Raw genomic sequence first — 19,492 nt, 5'->3', positions numbered from 1 at the left:
CAATGAGGCTGCTGACTCCCTTGCAAAGGAACCTGTCATTGGCATCGCTTTAGGCTTTGCCAAACAAAGATTGAACACCTGGATGGCAAGAAGATTCATTCATTCAGAATCTCCCAGGACTGGCTCTCTCCAACGTGTTCATTCACCCTTCGAAGCTTGATACCAAACAGTTGTTGACTATAGTAGAGATGAACTGCGAAGTCTAAAAGGCCTTCTTACAGATCACTGTCATTTGAATCATCATATGTAGAGACTGGGTCTGTCGAAAGGCAGTTTGTGTCGCCTCTGTTTGGAAAATTATGAAACAGCAGAGCACATACTTTGTGCCTGCCCCGCTGGGTTTATTTGGTCGAGTGTGAATAGTTGTGAGCAACAATAAACCCTTGCGGGTTGCAGTGCACTTTGGACCTAACTTAACCTAACCCAACCTACCCTTACAATCTCAAGAGGATCAAGTGACATATTTGTTGAATGGCTTCTGAATACTTTTCAAATGTATCCGGATTTTTTGACCAGAATTTTCTGCAAATCGCGTTTGTGAAGTAAATAATCAATAAGAATAGCGTCACACATTGTAGAATCAACGAATTTGAGTTTCATTGCTTTTGCGCATTGAACATTTTTGCCAAAGAGCATGCCACTTTTCTATGGAAGGTAAAATAATCACCATTCACCTCCTGCGCTAATAGGTATTCTAATTTGAGCTGGTTTCTTATGCACTTTTTTTAGGGCACGACATTATCTGGCAAAGTGCCCTCTTTTACGAAGCACATCTCGATAATGTCTTCTGTAGTGATTGTGAAACGTCGATCTTTTCAGAACTCCGACCAGAGTGGCAAAACATGAAAATTCGTTTTGATTTTTTGCTCATCATCGCTTCATGCTTACTCATTAAGAATTACTTTCACGGAAAATGTTTCCGAAACACTGAAATCTACATTATTTCGCTGATAAAATCAGAAAGTATTCTGTTTGGGGTACTCAAATCAATTAAATTTCTTTTCAAATAATGAACTGGTTAGTAGTGTGACGCTTTTGTGTTCGGCAATGCGTTTCTTGAAATACCCTCTTCCCTGTCCTATATAGGTTGAATCAGAATTTTGCTATTGAATTATGCATCAGATTGAAATTCTAATGAGCAGCCAGTTTTGAACTTGTAAAATATTTTCAAGTCTCATTTCACTTGTGAAATATATTTTGGTATGTGTTTTCGATATTAAAAGCTGGTGTTACTGACAAATCACGTACAAACGGATCTTTCTTTTGTCAATTGTTGTTGTATTTTTGATTGTTTTTTTTCACTTGAGAGAATTTTGTCAAGTGCAACTGAATTGGATATTTGTTACCATTCAGCTACGAGTTGAATTGAAATAGTTTCAATTTATTTCTGACCCTCTGTCTACAAGTGCATTCATGAGGCAGCATATGAAATTACTATTGAAAAATGTATATACGGAAATATTTATCTGAAATTAGACATACAGTGAAAAGCGGTATATTTTTAATTAGCAGATAAGCAGCATATGCGGCGAAACGAATAATCGCCGGATACACCATAGGAATATTATTATTCAAAACTGATTAGGTACTATTTTTCCGTCCTAATAAACCAGCAGCCGATGTGTGTCACCGAAATGATAATTACGGATATTCTTAACAACCTTTTCAAACTGCTTTTATGAATGAGCCAACAAGCATTTGCAATATAGTGATTACGTTGCGTAAAATGAACGAGAGGATTGAGTTGAAAGTCTTACGACGTCATTATATAAACATCACATCTATCACACTCCTATTAGGTTTGGTATTTATTTTTGAGTAACGCGTTCTCCTTTATTACCGTACTAACAAATTAGAAACGAGTATGGTACTACCGGACATTTATGTGTTTATTTATTATTGCAGTTTCAAGTGGCTCCCAACTGGCATTCAAGTTCCCAAGATTTTTTCAAAGAAATGAGTGATAAGTAATAATTTTCATTGTGGAAACATTTTATTTCTTTTCATAAATTACAACTCACGATTTGATCTCCACAAACTTCATTTGAAAAATATATCACAACACGTTTCGCTAATACAGTAGCTTCTTCAACAGTGATTTAAATAATATTTATGTACCACAGGTAACAACAATTGGGACTACCTCCATCAAATTACCTAAACCTCTACAATTCTCATATACCTGAAAGATGATTTGAATATGTTGAACTTTTTTTAATATTTACATAGCTCATATGATGTTCCTGGGTTCGATTCCTAAATGTTTTGCCAGTTTGACCAATACAGGTATACCATAGAAGACGTCCCATACTTTAATTTATGAACTCATGATTTCTCGAATTTGGATGTTTTGTCTTTATTATTTTAACTAACTGTGGAGGTCAAATCGTGAGTTGTAGTTTATGAAATCACTATGAAGCTTCATCAAGTAACGGCCGAATCAATCAGAATTTTTTTTTGTTATATTCTTCAAAAATTATGGGATAATATGCAAAAAAGTTATAGGAATATAATATCCACATACCCGACTTGTTGAAAGAGTAATAATAATATTTTATTCTTGGACGACACTCTATCAGACATCTATATGTCGAGCTATGCCATCATATTCCAGACGGAAGTCTATATCCGGTCAAATTAGACTAAAAAATAGAAGTGGTGGTACAAATATTCCCACCCAGCTCAAAATTGGTAGGAATGTTCAAAACGCTATCAGAAATGAAATCTAAAAAATCCTCATCGATCCGGTATCTGGAGAAAAATTTACTCGGGGTCAAAGGTCACAAAAACGGGTTTTCGCGATTTTCAGCACAACGGTCAGTTTTATCATATCAGTTTCGACAGAAAATATAAATCAGATAATTATAAAAAATGTCTGAATACTTTTTTTACTATGTGCCACCATTTCTGAGATATAACGATTCAAAAAGTTATAAGAGTTGTAATCGTCATAATATATGCACGTTTCCACGCCACCTTCGGAGAGTGTTCTTAGAGTGTTTTTTAAAAAGATTTCCTATTCCACGGATCTATTGTGATTCTGTTCATTTGGAACTGTTGAATACTAAAAGATATTGATAAAAGCGGTGTAAATTAGGAAAAAATATTGCGGAATTCATTCGTCTGATTCATAATTCTCTAATACTTCTGCTTCCTATTCTTCTTGTTCTTCTTCTTCTCTTCTCCTTGTTTTTTTTCATCCTGGGTGCAAGTGAATTGTCTCAATAGTGATACATCGCATGTCTCCTCGTTGGTATCAAACGAACTGTTGGTGATTCAACATTGGACCACGACCGGTCTTGACAATTTGTGCATGATAGAGAACAAAACAGTCCAACTTTTTTGCAACCACATTTAGCGCTACATCCCTCTTTATAGTTGCAAAAAATTATGCTGAAAGTCCCGAGGAACTTCAAGATAAACTGAACTTATTGTCATTTGAATTCACGAATTGGTGCAAGAAGAATTCATTAGTAGTTGATTCAAGTAAAACAGTATTGATGCAATTTTACTCTAGAACAACCAGAAAAATTGAAGAATTTGTTGTTAGGGTAGGAAATGAGAACATTGAGTCATCAGATGAAACCAAATTTCTTGGTACCTTGATAGATAGTAATATGGCATGGGAATCAAGTATAGCGCAAGTGAGTAAAAAAGTTAATTCGGGTTACTTTGCTATTAGACAGTTAAAATCATTATTTAAGAGAAAACAGCTGCTCAATGTTTATTTTGCCCTGGTATATTCCCACATTTCCTATAATATCGCTGTATGGGGTTGCTCCACCAAGCTACATAAAATATTTGTTTTCCAGAAAATAGTTATGCGCTTAATATTCAAATTAGACTACCGGGAGTCATGTAAAACATATTTTATTGAAAATTGAATTATGTGTGTACCATGTATATACATCTACAAGTGTATACTATTTTTTAAGAAATACATACATGATCATCACCGAAATTCTGAAATGCATTCGTACCCAACGAGACATGGTGATTTGATAAGACTTCGACAACATTCAACCTCGTTTTTTGAAAACTGCCCGTCTTTTACTGGTGCAACATTTTTTAATAATCTACCTCTCATAATTAGAAGTGAAAAAAGCGATATTATCTTCAAAGCCAAACTTAAAAAGTTTCTGATTAGCGGTTGCTTTTACAGTATTGCAGAATATTTGAGTCAATGTGAGGACTAATAATAGATGCTATGTTAAGTTCTATTTGCCAACTATTTTATCTATATCTATCCCTATATGTATGTACGTTTATTTGCGTTCATTTATACTTAAGTGTATGTATTATCTTTATCGTTGCATTTACACTTATATTTATAATTATATGTATGTATATTTATATTTATGTTTGTATGTATATATTTTATTTTCTATGAGACGTATCCTATATCATTTTTTGTGATCTTGAAGAATGTAATAAATATAATATAATGTTTAGCATTTTTCCGGTGTTGTGGGAGTAAAGTCTGAACTAGTTCTAATGTATTGTCGACCAACTTCCAACCCCAGTCTGATTATCAAGCCCCACTTGAACTTGGTAATATGTTGATGAGCTGCTGCTGAGGTTGGAGAAAGACAAACTAAGTGCACTTGTTTTTTATTTTGAGTATTTTTGAAGAAACATGCATATCGGAACGTATCTAAGCATGTAGATTTTCAGGAGCTCCATACATATAGAGAAGAAAGCAAATTCCATTAGTGATAACTTCTTGTAGAGTTCAATTACATTTTTTTTAAACTACAGCACTGAATCTTGTATGTCAAACATTTTAAAAACTGTTGTTTTACTCCGATAGTTATTTACAACGTTATCTCTTGTGAGTGGTGCACAAGATGTTAACGATAATAAGAGCATTCTGCTCTACAATCTATAATCTTCACCTCCTTTTCCTGCAGTCCTCCTGCAAATTTCAAGTAGGTAGGCCTCTGTAGGGCCATCTATATCAAAAAGATGATTAACATTTTTCGGCTGTACCTCTGCTTAATCCATAGTTTTTTCTAGTGTGACGGATAATGGAAAATGATGAAAAAAGAGCTGGAAAAATGACTTGCTGTATTCGTTACAACAGTCAATAACCGTTAATGATTACCTGGTTTCATGTAACTGGTATCTGTAGAGTAGGGAGGGTGAGTGTATACTCACAGCACTTGGCCACATGTGACCCATTGTACATCCTTCCGAGGAGTTGTCCTTCTAGGTCATCGTCCATCCTGTCCTTTCCAGGAAGGTGAACAGGTCACTAGGAGACATCTTCTTCATATTGGCAGGTGTAGGCCAAGACTCGCCGTCACACACTTTCTTTGGCAACCTTGAGGTGTCTCACAGTGGTCTACGCGAAGGTTTTGGAAGGTGCAGCGATATTACTGTTGTTGCGCGGCTTCTTCAACCTTTTTGGGGTTCCCTCCATGGAGGTGCACAAGTGAGGGAGCTTTTCTGCAGAGGTAGCCGGTTCCTTGCCTTTCTTCAAGGCGAAGCTCTTGGCGCCCGCCGCAGGAAGTGATCTTGCTGTTGTAGGTGATCTGCTATGTCCAGCCTCATTCCAAGCGGTAGATTGGGGTGGACATTTCTGTTCATCATCAGCCACCGCCTTAGATTGAGGTGTGCAATTCTGTTCAGCCTCGGGATTGTTTTTTGTTGTTTTTGTTTTTGTGTTGTTTCATTCATGTGTAGCAAGGGAAGAGTTGGTCACCTCTGGCTGAGCCTCACATTGCTGATTACAATGAGGTTTCGCCCAGTTCCCAAGGGGATCGTTCGTGACCGCATATCACTCTGCGGCCATTCAGCTGTGGCACGATTCCTTACACCTTAACTTGGGTAAGCTGATCCACAGTGGGGGGTTTTAGTTCCCCTCGCCCTACTCATTTCTGCCACTGACCAGGAGGCCGGCAACTCCGTCCGTAAGACCACATAGGCTTTATGGACCGGGCCTCCAGTCTCTTGGCCGTTCCCCTATCCGCCACCTGCCCCACCCACCCACGGACCTGGTTTCATATAATTAGACTTCTCCTTAGTTTTTGATTACTACATTTAGATTATCCTTTTTGTATTCCCATCATCTGAAACTGAATGGTACTACCTATTATATTCGGCATAATGAAGAAACTGTTTGAATGATATCACAAGCCTCAACTTTCCTTTCTTCTCCTGAGCTACCGCTAACAGTTAGTTTATACTGTTGGCCTGATTTTCAGATTTTTCATAAGATTATAATGTGGGACATTGTTCAAAAAATCAGAGCACGAGGGTTGAGAAACGAGTATTTTAGCTTCAGGTTCAGATAGTCTTTATTTCATCTCTTTTGTCTATTTCAACAGGTGTCCAAATACCAACAATATTTTTCTTTGTTTATGTGCGGGGCTTCCATCATAGAATTCTCGAAATCGGCGCTTTTCTTAATATGTAACAACTGCGAACATATTGTGGAGCGAGCTATAGATATAAAGCTGTCACTTTGTAGCAATAATAAACACCAACAATGTTTCTTTCTTGAAATAAACCATGACGCGGAAAGACTTTTATATGTTTAGAAATGGAAAAATATAACTTTTTGTTAGCTTCAGATATGAAAAGGTGAATCAGCTTTATAGATGATTTGCAATTTCTTTGTCAGAAAGAATGAAATTGTAACGAATAGTTGTAACGATTATTTTCCGCAGCTGGCCTTGGCAATGAATCAAATGTTTCATCATATGGAAATAAAATGAGCATAATTTACAGATAACTGAATCCGATGAATAATTTCCATAATATTGGGTATTATTTTAACTGGTTACATTTCACATTACGATTGGAAAAAACTGGACAAAGCTCTCATTTATTACTTCCCTAGTCACATCAACTAGCTGAACTGTGAAGTAATTCATTTGATTTTTAGTTTTATAATAAGAAATTTATTAAAAATGTGTCGAAAAATCAAAAATTATTTTTGGGGCTCATTAAAATGCAACTCATGAAATCAGTAATTCAGATCAGAATTCGTGATCAAAAAATGATTTGTTCCAGGATTTTATATCGCACATGTTGATATGAAGATACATACATTATTTGTAAAGTTCAAGTAAACAATATAGTGCAATATATATATATATATATATATATATATATATGTATATATATATATATATATATATATATATATATATATATATATATATATATATATATATATATATATATATATATCACTGTCGTATTCAACGAAAGTCATTTTTTGTGGAGGAAAAAATCAGTTTTTTATCGACCTTTTTTTTTGGTAATGGTTACCTTCCACAATCTGAAAAAATATAAAAATTATAATGGAGAACTTTATACAAGTGTAGAAGGGCAAACTTTTTAGTTTACCCCTATAAGTTACTGCGTAAAAATCAAAGTATTTTTCACAAAGAAAAATCTTCTATTTATCAGTAACTTGTCGTATTTCACAATTTTGCCTATCAAAAAAATATTAAGAAATAATACTTATCTTTTACGTTTCGGAGGCCAAAATCTGCCTCCGTCTTCAGAAATGGATAAAAATTCGAATAAATATGCAGTTATTCCTTTTTTGAGAGCTTATTTCTTTACTTCTTCGACAGATGTCAAAGAAGTTTTGAAATATGAAATTATGTCAATGTTGTTGATTGACAACTGAAATATTCGATGTAATACAAGGTACTCTCCGATATCAGTTTGTTGCCATTTCGCCACTATCCAAAGTTTTCTTCAAGATGGGTAGCCAAGTACGATCTATTTCTAAGGAGCTATTCGAGATACAATTCTCTCCAGACATGAGAATATACGCTGATTCTTTTAGCTTACGTCTCTTAGAATGAGGCTCATTGGTAATCTTTCTTGTCCTATTCCATTCCACCCGATGTTCACCGTCATTTGAATCAATAATGAATTTATTTCCACCATTAATATGGAAATGTCCAATCTCCATATAGTCTTTTTTAACTAAAATTACTTTTTTAATCCTTTTCTGCCATTCTTCTTTGCTAATATTAAATACTTCTTCAATTAGCTCTATTAGCGTCTTATTAAATTTTGGAAAATTATTTTTACGCCTGATGCTTTATTTCATTTTTTTCCAAATCAACTCGATGGGATTGAAAACACAAAAATAGGGGGCAAGTCTCAGTATGGTGTGTCCATACTTTTCAGCAATACTCTCAAGGGCATACACTTTTTCAAATGTTTTTGTCTGTGAAACTTCAAGTAGTAGGTTTTTGGTATAGTAATCTTCTGAATACAAATTAAAAATCGTTAAAAACTTTGTATTTCATCTTTCCTCGAATTTTTATTCGGTGCTTTGATGAGCTGTCGCGAATTATGGGAAGCGTTGTCAAGAACTTTTACACTATTCGCATCTAAGTTTGGGACCGATTTGTTTTAAAACCATTCTTTGAAAATTAGCTTCCATGTTCTTATGATGGTCAACATCGCAGTCCTCATAATTTCAAAGAATTCGGAACCCATCTTTTACTTCTTACGCAATGCACAATGATCAGTCGCGATCCTTTGTTTGCATGCATGTTAGGCGTACACATTCTCGAACCATCAGTCCACCCTTTCGTAACTGTGTCGTGAGTGTCATACCAAGTTTCGTTCAAACAGAAAGTTTGCCGTTGTTCTTGTCTATATTTATTTATTTGTTCTAAGTATTTGTAACGCAATTTTGTAACAGTCGTATATTGGTTTTTTCAATGATTTTATTAGATGAACATCTGAAGGTTTTGATAATTTTGCATCACATCGCGTCTTGCGTTCATAAGGTTTGTTTTTGACTATTTTACGTACAGTTGAGAAAAAAAATTCGGTCAAATCTGATGTTGCTTGTAAAACTTGGGATGTAGATTCTTATAGACATTGAAACACACTCTCTGTGTTTCAATATTCAAATGCATTGGAATCTTCTTCACTGGTATCTCCTTTTTGCATTGTTCACCATCGCTATTGGAATCACTACACTGGAAAAAGTCTGCATTGTTATCACACTCCTTATTACTATTAGTACTTGTCCAAGTACGCCACATTTTAAACAAATAACAAAATTTTAGGTAATTATAACTGTACCAATATCGAATTTCAACACTCAAATCGCCATCAATTCCTGAACTGAACACGGCGCCGATAACCTTTCCCGATTTCTATTCGTTGCCGTAACATGACTTCAAATTTTATTTTGTAACTCTTCAGAAAATCATAAAACTCGGTTAGTAAAAATTATCCAATACGAACCGCCAAGTCCATAGTCCACGTGAACTAGTTCAGCTTTCTATGTATTGTATTTTGACTTTGAGAGTGCCAACATCTTTAAATATGCACAATAACTTTTACTTCGACTATAACTAGAATGCTTTTGAAACGTATGAACTACTAGTCAAAATCAGAGCCCAATAACAAGAAATTGGTGATTCAACAGCTAACAGCGCTGTCCAGCGCCCTCCTTAGGTTTCATCAGTACTGCTATACTATAATTCCAAAATAGTAGGCACTGAACTCTCAGGAGTGACTGATGTTTCTGCCTTGCAGTGGCGTACGAAAATTGTACTAAGCAGATGAGGAAAAATGATGATGAAATATATAGAATCAGAACCTTGACAACAATGTTTTCGTTTTAATGCAATAATACTTCTGAGAATTTAGTGCCTACTATTAAGGAATTGTACTATAGACTGAAAGACGAATGTATTGTTGGACTCAGCTGTCCTTAACGGACAAGCCTTCGTGAGAAAAGATGTTATCTTTGGGAGCCACTTTCATATTCGTGGAATACTACTGATTATCCCATAGATGGCTTCTTTGTAGGAAAGGGGGTTATGGTCTTTCATTACATACATTTATCATTTGATTCAACTTACGTTCAGGGGATTGCCTCGAACTGGCAGCCATTTGTTGTCTCCTGGACTCTTCAACCCGTTCTCTAGTTCCAAAATGACTCCACTTAAATGCTGTCAAACTAGACACAGGTTTCGGTGCTAGTGTAGTAGTTCTGATAGATGGTTCTTCGGCTTGTAGTTCTTCGTCTATGCTATCAAAGAACGGGTCTTCCGTTTCCGAGTCTTCATCATCATCTTCGTAATCGAAATCATCTTCGTCTTCCTGAAACAAACCAAGAAAAAGCCTGTGAAAGATATGAAGTTGTATATATTCGATAATATAATTAGTTCACCGTTGAAACCAGAACCCAAAAACAAATCATCTTTGATCAAACACCAGACAGCGCTGTTTTGACCCGACAAGGACTAATCAGTGGTGCTAGGCTGAACTACGAATGTAGTGATGGTCCAACTATCCTTTAAAGATAAGCCTGAGTAAAGACAATGACGTATTTGCTTACGAAGGCGCCATCTATTGGATTGACAGAAAAGTCAATCAAGAAATCCTCAGACAGCCAGTTGCGAAGCCAAGCTTCAAAAAATCGACAACCAAATCAGTTTTGTTCTCTGTCTTTCACCTGCAGTGTTCACTACAAGGCAGCTAGTTGAAACCATATTCCAAAAACGAAGCATTTTTGATCCAACCCCAGACAACTCTGTTTCGACCTTCCAAGGTTTCATCGGGGTACTAAGCTGAATCACGATTGCGTTACTTTACTCAACTGAACTGAATGTTACGATAAAAAAGATGGTTTAACATTATACAATTTTTTTGTACAAGTGGCCAAGTTGATCGAATATAGAATATAGACAAACATGCAAATAGCCCATTTAACGAAAATGATTGAATATTAGTTTTTCGTCATTGAAAAAGTCACGAAATCATCGAATCAACTATAACCAACTTCAGAAACATGAAAGTTACATTAACTGAGTTAGTTTTAATGATATTGAAATCGCCCATTAGCAAATTGACTAACACTGAGTTAACATGTAATAATTGAAGGACACATTTGTGAAACGAATTTGAATAATTTTTATTCGGAGAGTGTGAACATCCAATTACAATAGTTTCTATCGATTTCAAATTTGTAATATCTTCAGACACGGAAGTCCAAACTTCAAAAAAAGAAACAAATCATAACTTCTGATATTATAAACATGCCTCCTTTAATGGCAATTGCGCTACATGACTTTCATCTAAACTTTCTATCTGTAGACTCTCAAAAAAATATAGAAACTTCAGGAAGTTTGATGGCATAGAAAAACCAAACCTAGAAGACAGCACATTAGATCGGCTGTCGCTGCTATGGTAATGATCACTGCATTATTTATCAAAATCATACCTAATGATATGTTTATATTTACAAAGACAAAAACGCCCTACACAGATTTGAAATCATATATTAAAAAAATTCTGAGGGACATCTGGAACACGAAATGGCAAAATACACAATCCAAACTAAAAGAAATCAAAACAGCGGTAGGACCGTGGACACGGAAATCTGGCGATTATGACTCGACTCAGAATAGGATATACAAGGCTTACCCATGAATACCTGATATCTCGAGAAGAAGAACCACAGTGTCAAATTTGTGAAATGTCATTCACAGTAAAACACATCATAATGGAATGTCCGATGTTCCAAATGGAAGGAGACAATTACAATATACCTCGAAATTTGAAAGAAGCTCTAGGACGACATCAAGTGAAAAATATTATTTGCTTTTAAACTGCTCTCAACCTTATTATAAAATTGTAAATTCTACCTAATGATATGTAATAAATACACTCCGCCGCTAATAACCATCAGGTTGCGGCGGATAATTTTAAATAAAAAAAAAGACAAAAACGATATGATTCTTCCCGGCATAGTTTCTCGAAGGAAAAGCGTCCGGGAAGTACCTACTTCTCGAAAAATACTATTATTATCAACACTGAAATTGAAAGCTTGAATTGAAATTTCTGGGTGATTAAATTCTAGGCAATCCAATAGATCTTAAGGTAACCTATCTCATTGGAAATATGAAAAGCAGGGGGGGAGGGAATCCAAATTTTTCCAACTCCACCAGCAAAATTTCCCAACTTTCGAAGAAATGAAAGCCGAGGAATTAGTTACTAAAATCTGTTTAAAATCTCTGTTTAAAATCTGTTTTTCCGTTAACCAGCTGTCGCACCCCTACGAACGACAACCCTCAGAAGTCGAAACTTGTGCGAGCTAAGGATTAACGAGGTCTTACCTTTTAACGTGTGATTCCTAACACGGGTTGGACGGTAGCAAGTGAAGATCGATCGTTCAGACTAGGGCTTGAACCACCGACCAACACGGCAGTCAATTCGAGTGAGTGAACAAAGCACCCACGCCGAACCGCTTGGCTACCGACTACTATAATATATTGATTTTCTTACTTAGCTATCAAATGATTGGCTGAATTCTTATGCCCGTTAGGGTCAACACAAACAAAAATGAATTTTGGTGATTATAAAAATAGTAATGGGAATTCTACTTTGGACCAAGGTCTCTGGTCTTCCACCATATCCACCATGTATAGGAATATTCAATACAAATGAAAGGGAACAACATTTCAATAATATTGTACTTATTGTTTTCTACTATTATTTTTTATATCTTTACGGCCCGAAATTTCTCAACTTTTCCAAGTCGGAAAAACAGCGAAAAGTTGGGAATTGTAAAATTGACACTTCAAAATTTGTGGACTGTTCTCTCACTTAGGAGAAATTAAACTTTTTTGAAGATTTCAAACAACTCAGAATTCTCTTCAAGTTATTCATGTTGGGAAATCCCAACATTCTCCTGGTTCTTTCCCTTTCCTTATCACCTCTCCTTTTTTTTTCTTTTTTTTTAATTTTTATTAATTTTTTTATTATTATCTTCATGGCCCAAAATTTTCCAACTTTTCCCAAGTCGAAAAAGCAGGGGACGACGGCCCTGATGAAAAACAAAAATATTTGTGCTGACAGTTTGTTCAGGAGACCCGCATATCAATAATGTAAATACCTGTAATGTAATGTGAATCATTGTACACCCTATATAGAAAAAATCGAAGTGAAAAATTAAAATATAAATTTCTTCAGTAGCGTTAGTTACAAATACAAGTGGTAAATAACATAGGAAGATTAATTTTTTATGATGATCTCCTATCGCGTAGTTACGGCTACATCCATCAATTTCTTGAAATAATCGAAGGGTATATATCCTGATTTTCAGAATGTTTTTCAAGTAGAAATCAAAGGTGAATAATGGTGTTCCATTTGGTACAAATTCATCGAGTTTAGACATTCTTTCCAATTTGCCAATATATTTTCCAATATTGAAAAAATCTATGATTTCAAAATATCCAAAACTACTGAGTTAGAATTATACCAGAGGATATTCCGTTTTATAAGTTAGTGAGTGAATTAATTCATTGGTTTGCTATCTTTTTCAAATTTTAATATATAAGTTTTTCAAGGACAAAACACAAGCACTACAGTGAAATCCTTAAGGCGCTCTAAGAGCGGTGCCTGTGCGAAAGTAGCGATTCACATTGGATTTGAATCGCTGGAGACTGAATCCATTTGGAAAAACTTTCTCAGGAAGTTTATTCCACATAAACGCCGTTCTTCAAATGAGAGAGTTCTTGACTAGTGAAGTTCGAGGTGTATTGAGTTGAACCTAAAACCGATGAGCAGTCACAGTCCTTCGCGTATTTTTGATATGTACCGCTCTTGGTGGAATCAAATGTGAATCAATGAACACCTCTCGTGAAAGTATATATAGAATAGAGGCAAATATTCAACCTTTCTTCGATGTTCCAGGCTATCAAGGTTGCCATCAAGCGGGTGGCTTTTTTCTGGATGGAATCCAGCAGCTTCAGGGTGTGCTAAGTGGCGGAGCTCTATACATGAGAACAATACTCCAAAAAAGGTCTGATCTGAGCTTTATAAAGCATCCAAAGTTGCTGAGGAGTACACAGTTTCATGGTTCGAAACAGTTTTCCAAGCTTTTGAGAAACAGCCTTTGCAATTTCAGGGGCATGATTGTGCCAATACATATTGGTGTCCATTTTAACCCCCAACAACCTTATGGAAGCAGAAAGCGGAATTGTCTGACCTGACATTATTATATCCAGTTCGGAGACATTTATCTTGTTGGAGAAAACCGATGCCTGGGTTTTTGTGGCATTGAATTGAACCAGGTTATTTTTACCCCAATTCGAAATCACTTCTAGATCCTCATTAAGATATGCGACACCCTGCTCCCGGTGAAGACGTGCCTCTGTAGCCGATGTCCTGGAATCCTAATGAAAAGACGAGACAAGTGTGCTGTTGTTAGCGAAGCAATATATTGGATTCTTATGTATATATACAATATAAAGAGGGTTGGAGACAATATGGATCCCTGGAGAATACCAGCGTTGATGGTGAAAGTAATCGAGGTATATCCATCGACGGCCACCTGCAGGGAACGTTCTTTCAGAAAGCTGAAATGATCCGACAAGCCGTAGCATCGAAGTTTGGTCAGCAAACCCTCAGGCCACACACTCAATATTTGGAGTGCAATTGCTCTACTAATAGAGAAATATTCTAACAGTTTGAAACTCCTGGATACTTAACTTCTATTTGAAATTTCAGCACAAAAAACTGTCTGTTCCAAATTGTTGAGTGATTGGTTCTAAAAACTCCAGATAACTGTCTTCTCCAAAACAAAAAAAAAAAGATATTCACGACTTGGAGAAAAACATTTGAAAATATTTAAAATTCACACAATAAACAAAAATTCAGTCGAAGTACCTGCATCTAATCTCTTCCAATAAATAACTAAAAAGCCTCTTGATACGTAGGTATGGTTTATGTAAATAAACGCCTTGAATTTATAACGATTCAAACCAACATAAACACTTCTGCTCCAAATTCGGCCCACTCAGGTCGCTCGGAAGAATACTCTTGCTTCTCAACCTGCAACTTTATATTCAAATCCGAAAATAAATATACTTTTAAGTATTTGTTTAGCATTAGTAGCCTCTACTTCCTCAACTACTCTGTACTGGTAATAACGTTAAGCATGGGCGTACTTTACGGAATGCATGTTTTCAATTCTTTCATTAGAGATGAACTCTGAATCAATGCAAGATAAACATTTGCATCGGCACGTGGTAGGTACTTCTTTAGTTCATAACTGAAGATCGAGATATTGCCATTCAATCCAGAGAGAATTATAAATGTACTGACCCGTTACTTAATGGAAATCAATAACTTACTGATATTGTTTCTGCCGATAAAGCTACGGTGTTAGCGAAAAGCTTCTAGATATGAAAAAATCATGGATTCAAAAAGAAGTTGAACTGACATTTTTGAAGCCCAATTTTCGAATTTTTTTTGGATTTTGGAGAATCAGTAGAGGTGGTTTTTAAACGAAGGTATATGTAGGCCAGGGTCGATAATTTTTTAAACAAAAAAAAACAGTGCGATGAAACCCATTAAAAAAGGTGGGGAATATGATAAAAATGAAAGGAGAAATAAATTACGGGCGATCTGTGTTCGGGAAGTGGGAAGTCACAATTAACTTCCTCGTAGGTTTTTTCTTCCATATTGGAGCAATTTTCAGAATTATAACAATTTGAGCATGAATTTGTGTATTTTAAACCATGTGTTCAACAGCCACATTTTAAATTATTACATCCAGTTTAGGCGCTTTTACCAACGATGTAAAAATGGTTTCATAATCACTCGGTGGATTTTTTATGAACGGCATAGGAATAAGTTTTGAAGTATGATAAGTCAAATAATTGTGTACTATTTCCATAAACCCATTCCAGACCATCGGATTTGTTGTTGTTTGGAATGAGACCATAAATAGCTGAAAATTGTACATAATGATTGAAAAAAAAATTCGAATTAGATTTTTCTCGATTTTTTGCACTTTCAGCATTTAATTTTTTTTCACACCATCAGAAAATAGAGATTTTAACGAACAAAAAGCACACCAACTTTTTGGAAAAAGCTGATATTTTGACGCGAGAATTTTCGATTGAAAATGAGGGTGCTTTTTTGATATTAACTAAAAAAAAGGTGAAAAAATTAATATTTTGAATGAAATGAATTGCAGTGTATTTGTGACATTTTTTTAAAAAAAGATAAAAATAAAAAACCAAAAATTTGGTTATTTGAATTTTTCACATAAATTTTGAGGTTATGTGAAAAAATTGGAAATACAAAAGTTGTAGATCTGTTTATTACCTACAACTTTGCTTTTCAACTTTTTTCCATAGGACTTTTGTAGTTTTGCCGGAAATCCAGGTAAACAATTTTTTTTATACTTTTTACCATTTTTGAAGGCTTCATTCAGCCCTGGTCTATATATCTGAGGATTACTTTGGAATATTCTTTAGGAAAAATGAAAATTTACCTTTTGAACAAGAAATCACATAAAAAGTATAATTTTTGGTACCTTTTCATAAGAAAGACAATACTTTTGCATGACTCGTCGCCAAAATTGCGCTATTAACTATTATTTTCAAACGGAAAGATGAGTCTTGTGCTACCACGTTTGATACGAATTTCAACTCCTCATACAATACTTTTTCATTTTCTGGAAATCGAATTACCCGTTCCCGAGTAATTATCAGTTGTATATTCGTCTTAAGAATCTGCAAACAAACAATAAGTATCATAATTTCAAGAAAATACATATTCAAAACTCACTGGAGTTCATTTCAATGAATATTCAAAATGCGGTTGTGTATCGTAAACTTCGTATGTCACGTATCTCCTCCAAAACATCTATAGATATCATATCAGGTAATTTAGTGGGCTCTTCTAAGGAAACTCGTTTGCCTGTGTACCGGTTTGGATAATTGACAAACCTAAATGAGTTTTCAACTGATATACATCTCTGTAACGAGTTTACGCTGAAATCACCTAATAACGTTTTCGAATGGAGATGGAGAAGTAGATAGCGAAAACATTTCTTTCCCAAAAACTAATCTCTCCTAAAGTATGTAATTTTCAACTTTAGTCTTATATTGGGTATGTTTTCAATTGTGAAAAAATTACAAGTTTTACCAATTTCATAATTGTCTTATCATCATGTCCAACATGAAAAACTTATTTCTAATTTTTCATTTCAGTTACATCCAATATTCTTCTGGCAAGTCTCACTATAACTCAAAATATCCTTCTTACTAGTTGGGCTGTTATGTTTAAAAATTCTTATATTACCTGAGAAAATTTTCATAAATAAGCAATAATACGTGCTTCTGCTTGGGTATGATGTATTTGTATTTTATTGCTAACACTGAACAAACAGTCTAAATATGAAGGTCCGTTTTCGTGAGGTAAAAGTAAAACTGTTCATGACATTCATAATTTAGTCTAGTCGAATTCTTCTTACTTTTATTCTCATCCGTTAAATTAATGCCAAGAGAAAATTCACAATAAAATTAGATACGCCCATTAGCCCATTCGTATAATCCTAGCCGTAGAGAAAGAAACATGTTCTATTCTAGACTTGTCGTTCTGAAAAAGAACTTTATCAGATCCATTGAACGAAAAAACGTCTGAGCCGCATGAGAGGAATAGATTTCTAGGGATTTTAGAAATGGTTTGAAGATATTTTTGTAAAATGCGCAAGCTTATCTACCTCAGTCAACATTATGAAAAATAAAATATACAAGTACCCTACTAATAAAATTCACAATCAAGAGTTAGTTTGGAACTGCGACAGATTTCATATTGAATAAAATTATTTGAACGTTGCCTTATACTCTGTCCAACCAAGCAGAGTGCACGTGATATCCTGGACAAGTCTGCTTGAACAGAGTAGCACTAAGGAACGACCGAAATTTTTTTTAGGTGGAGTGTAGGAACACAAATTAGCAGTTTCTTCAGCCGTATCAGTACTTGACATTCTTTAAATTTTAAACTTCAACATACCGTATATGTACACGCCACAGGCGTTAAAATGTAACTGACCACTCCGTCATTGTAACAATGAATTCCGCCCACCGACTGCAGTCAAATCTGATTGGCCAGTGTAAGGAGGTTTATTTCACCCAATAGATGCAAATGTGCGTGGTGATCATGCTTTGATCATGCATCTGTAATTGTTGGGTTGCTTTATTTGTTAGATGGATATAATTAGGTTATCCACAAACGAATCCTAATAAAACCTCTTATTGAACACTAAATAATCACAATTCAAATCATGTTGCAGAAGCTTAATAAGTGAAGATATAACTTTTTATAACTTTTTATTCGTAAAAAACAACTGAAGATAAATTGCTCATATCATTAGTTTTCGTGTTCAGATTTTCTTATTCTGAAAGACTTTATAGCCTCATCAGTATATGACTACACACACTGAAAACACTGAAAACCGTTTCGAAAACAGTTTTTTAAGGACAATACACAAGCACTACAGGAAAATCCTTAAGGCGCTCTCAGAGCGGTGCCTGTGCGAAAGTAGCGATTCACATTGGATTTGAATCGCTGGAGATAAAATTCCCTTGGAAAAACGTTCTCAGGAAGTTTATTTCACATGAACGCAGTTCTCCAGATGAAAGAGTTCTCAAACAGTGAAGTTCGAGGTTTACTGAGTTGAACCCCAAAACAATGAGCGGCCACAGTCAGTCGCGTATTTCTGATATATCGCTCTTTCTGAAATCAAATGTGCCAAGTCACTTGAACACTTCTCGTGAGATTATCTATAGAAGAGAGACAAATCTCCAACCGTTCTTCGATGTTCCAGGCTATCAAGGTTGCACGTGATGTTCGCGTTCTGGATGGAATCCAGCAACTTCAGGGTATGTTTGGGGGCAGAGCTCTATACATGAGAACAATACTCCAAAGAACGTCTGATCTGAGCTTTAAAAAGCATCAAGAGTTGCTGAGGTGTATACAAATTTCTGGTTCGGAACAGTGTTCCAAGCTTTTGGGAAGCAACCTTTGCAATTCCAGCGACATGATTGTGCCAAGACATGCAAAAATAAAGATAGTATACATATGACAGGTTGGAAGAACAGAAAACTGCAAGAAACGGTTAGTATAATGCGAAAAAAAATTAAAGAATGGCATTTTATCCTATTACTAATCGAGCATAGACTTGTCTTCCGATAAAAGTAGCGGAACTTGTTGAATTTCAGTAAAATTATAACATTCAGTGTGTTGTGAGAAAAACTCTCATTCAATTCTGGAAGACACTGAATTGAAATTTCACTATTTTGAGAGCAATTTATAGAGTTTTTCCTAAAAAAAGGAAGAAATAAAGAGGTTGCGGAGACGACAGGGACAATGTACATGAATGAAATGCTTTTCAAACGATATTCACAGGAAAATCAAAAAATATTTGATAATTTCCAGATGTTTGACACTTTTATGGGTGTTATTTTTGTAATGTAGCTTTGTAATGACATTTTCACCAGATTGAAATCCGAAACTCTTGTAATCTAAATTTCTAAGTAGTTCTGGTGAAAAATGAAGATTCAGCACCAATATGATAAAAAACATTCAGGTTTTCTGAACAAACACTGATCTCACACGAACCGAACATATTCTATTGATATTTTTTTCAGGTGGAAATACAGATATACATATACTTCCTTCATGACATCGTTGA

General features: G+C 35.2%; 1 protein-coding gene across 1 annotated transcript in view; it reads right to left on the bottom strand.

Moving 5' to 3' along the window:
* LOC111517838 (uncharacterized) overlaps positions 1-19,492 on the bottom strand; it is a 225,654-nt gene that overhangs the window by 63,233 nt on the left and 142,929 nt on the right. Inside the window, exon 3 of the mRNA XM_074183164.1 lies at positions 9,858-10,098. Coding sequence (XP_074039265.1) covers positions 9,858-10,098 — 241 coding nt within the window. The remainder of the gene's footprint in view (positions 1-9,857; positions 10,099-19,492) is intronic.

The sequence above is a fragment of the Leptinotarsa decemlineata genome, unplaced genomic scaffold (genome assembly GCF_025532065.1).
Source record: "Leptinotarsa decemlineata unplaced genomic scaffold, Ldec_3_MD MMD2_tig00026336_RagTag_RagTag, whole genome shotgun sequence".
Lineage (NCBI taxonomy): Eukaryota > Metazoa > Arthropoda > Insecta > Coleoptera > Chrysomelidae > Leptinotarsa > Leptinotarsa decemlineata.
The sequence above is the reverse complement of the archived record's forward strand: the minus strand, read 5'-3'. Positions and strand labels throughout refer to the sequence as shown.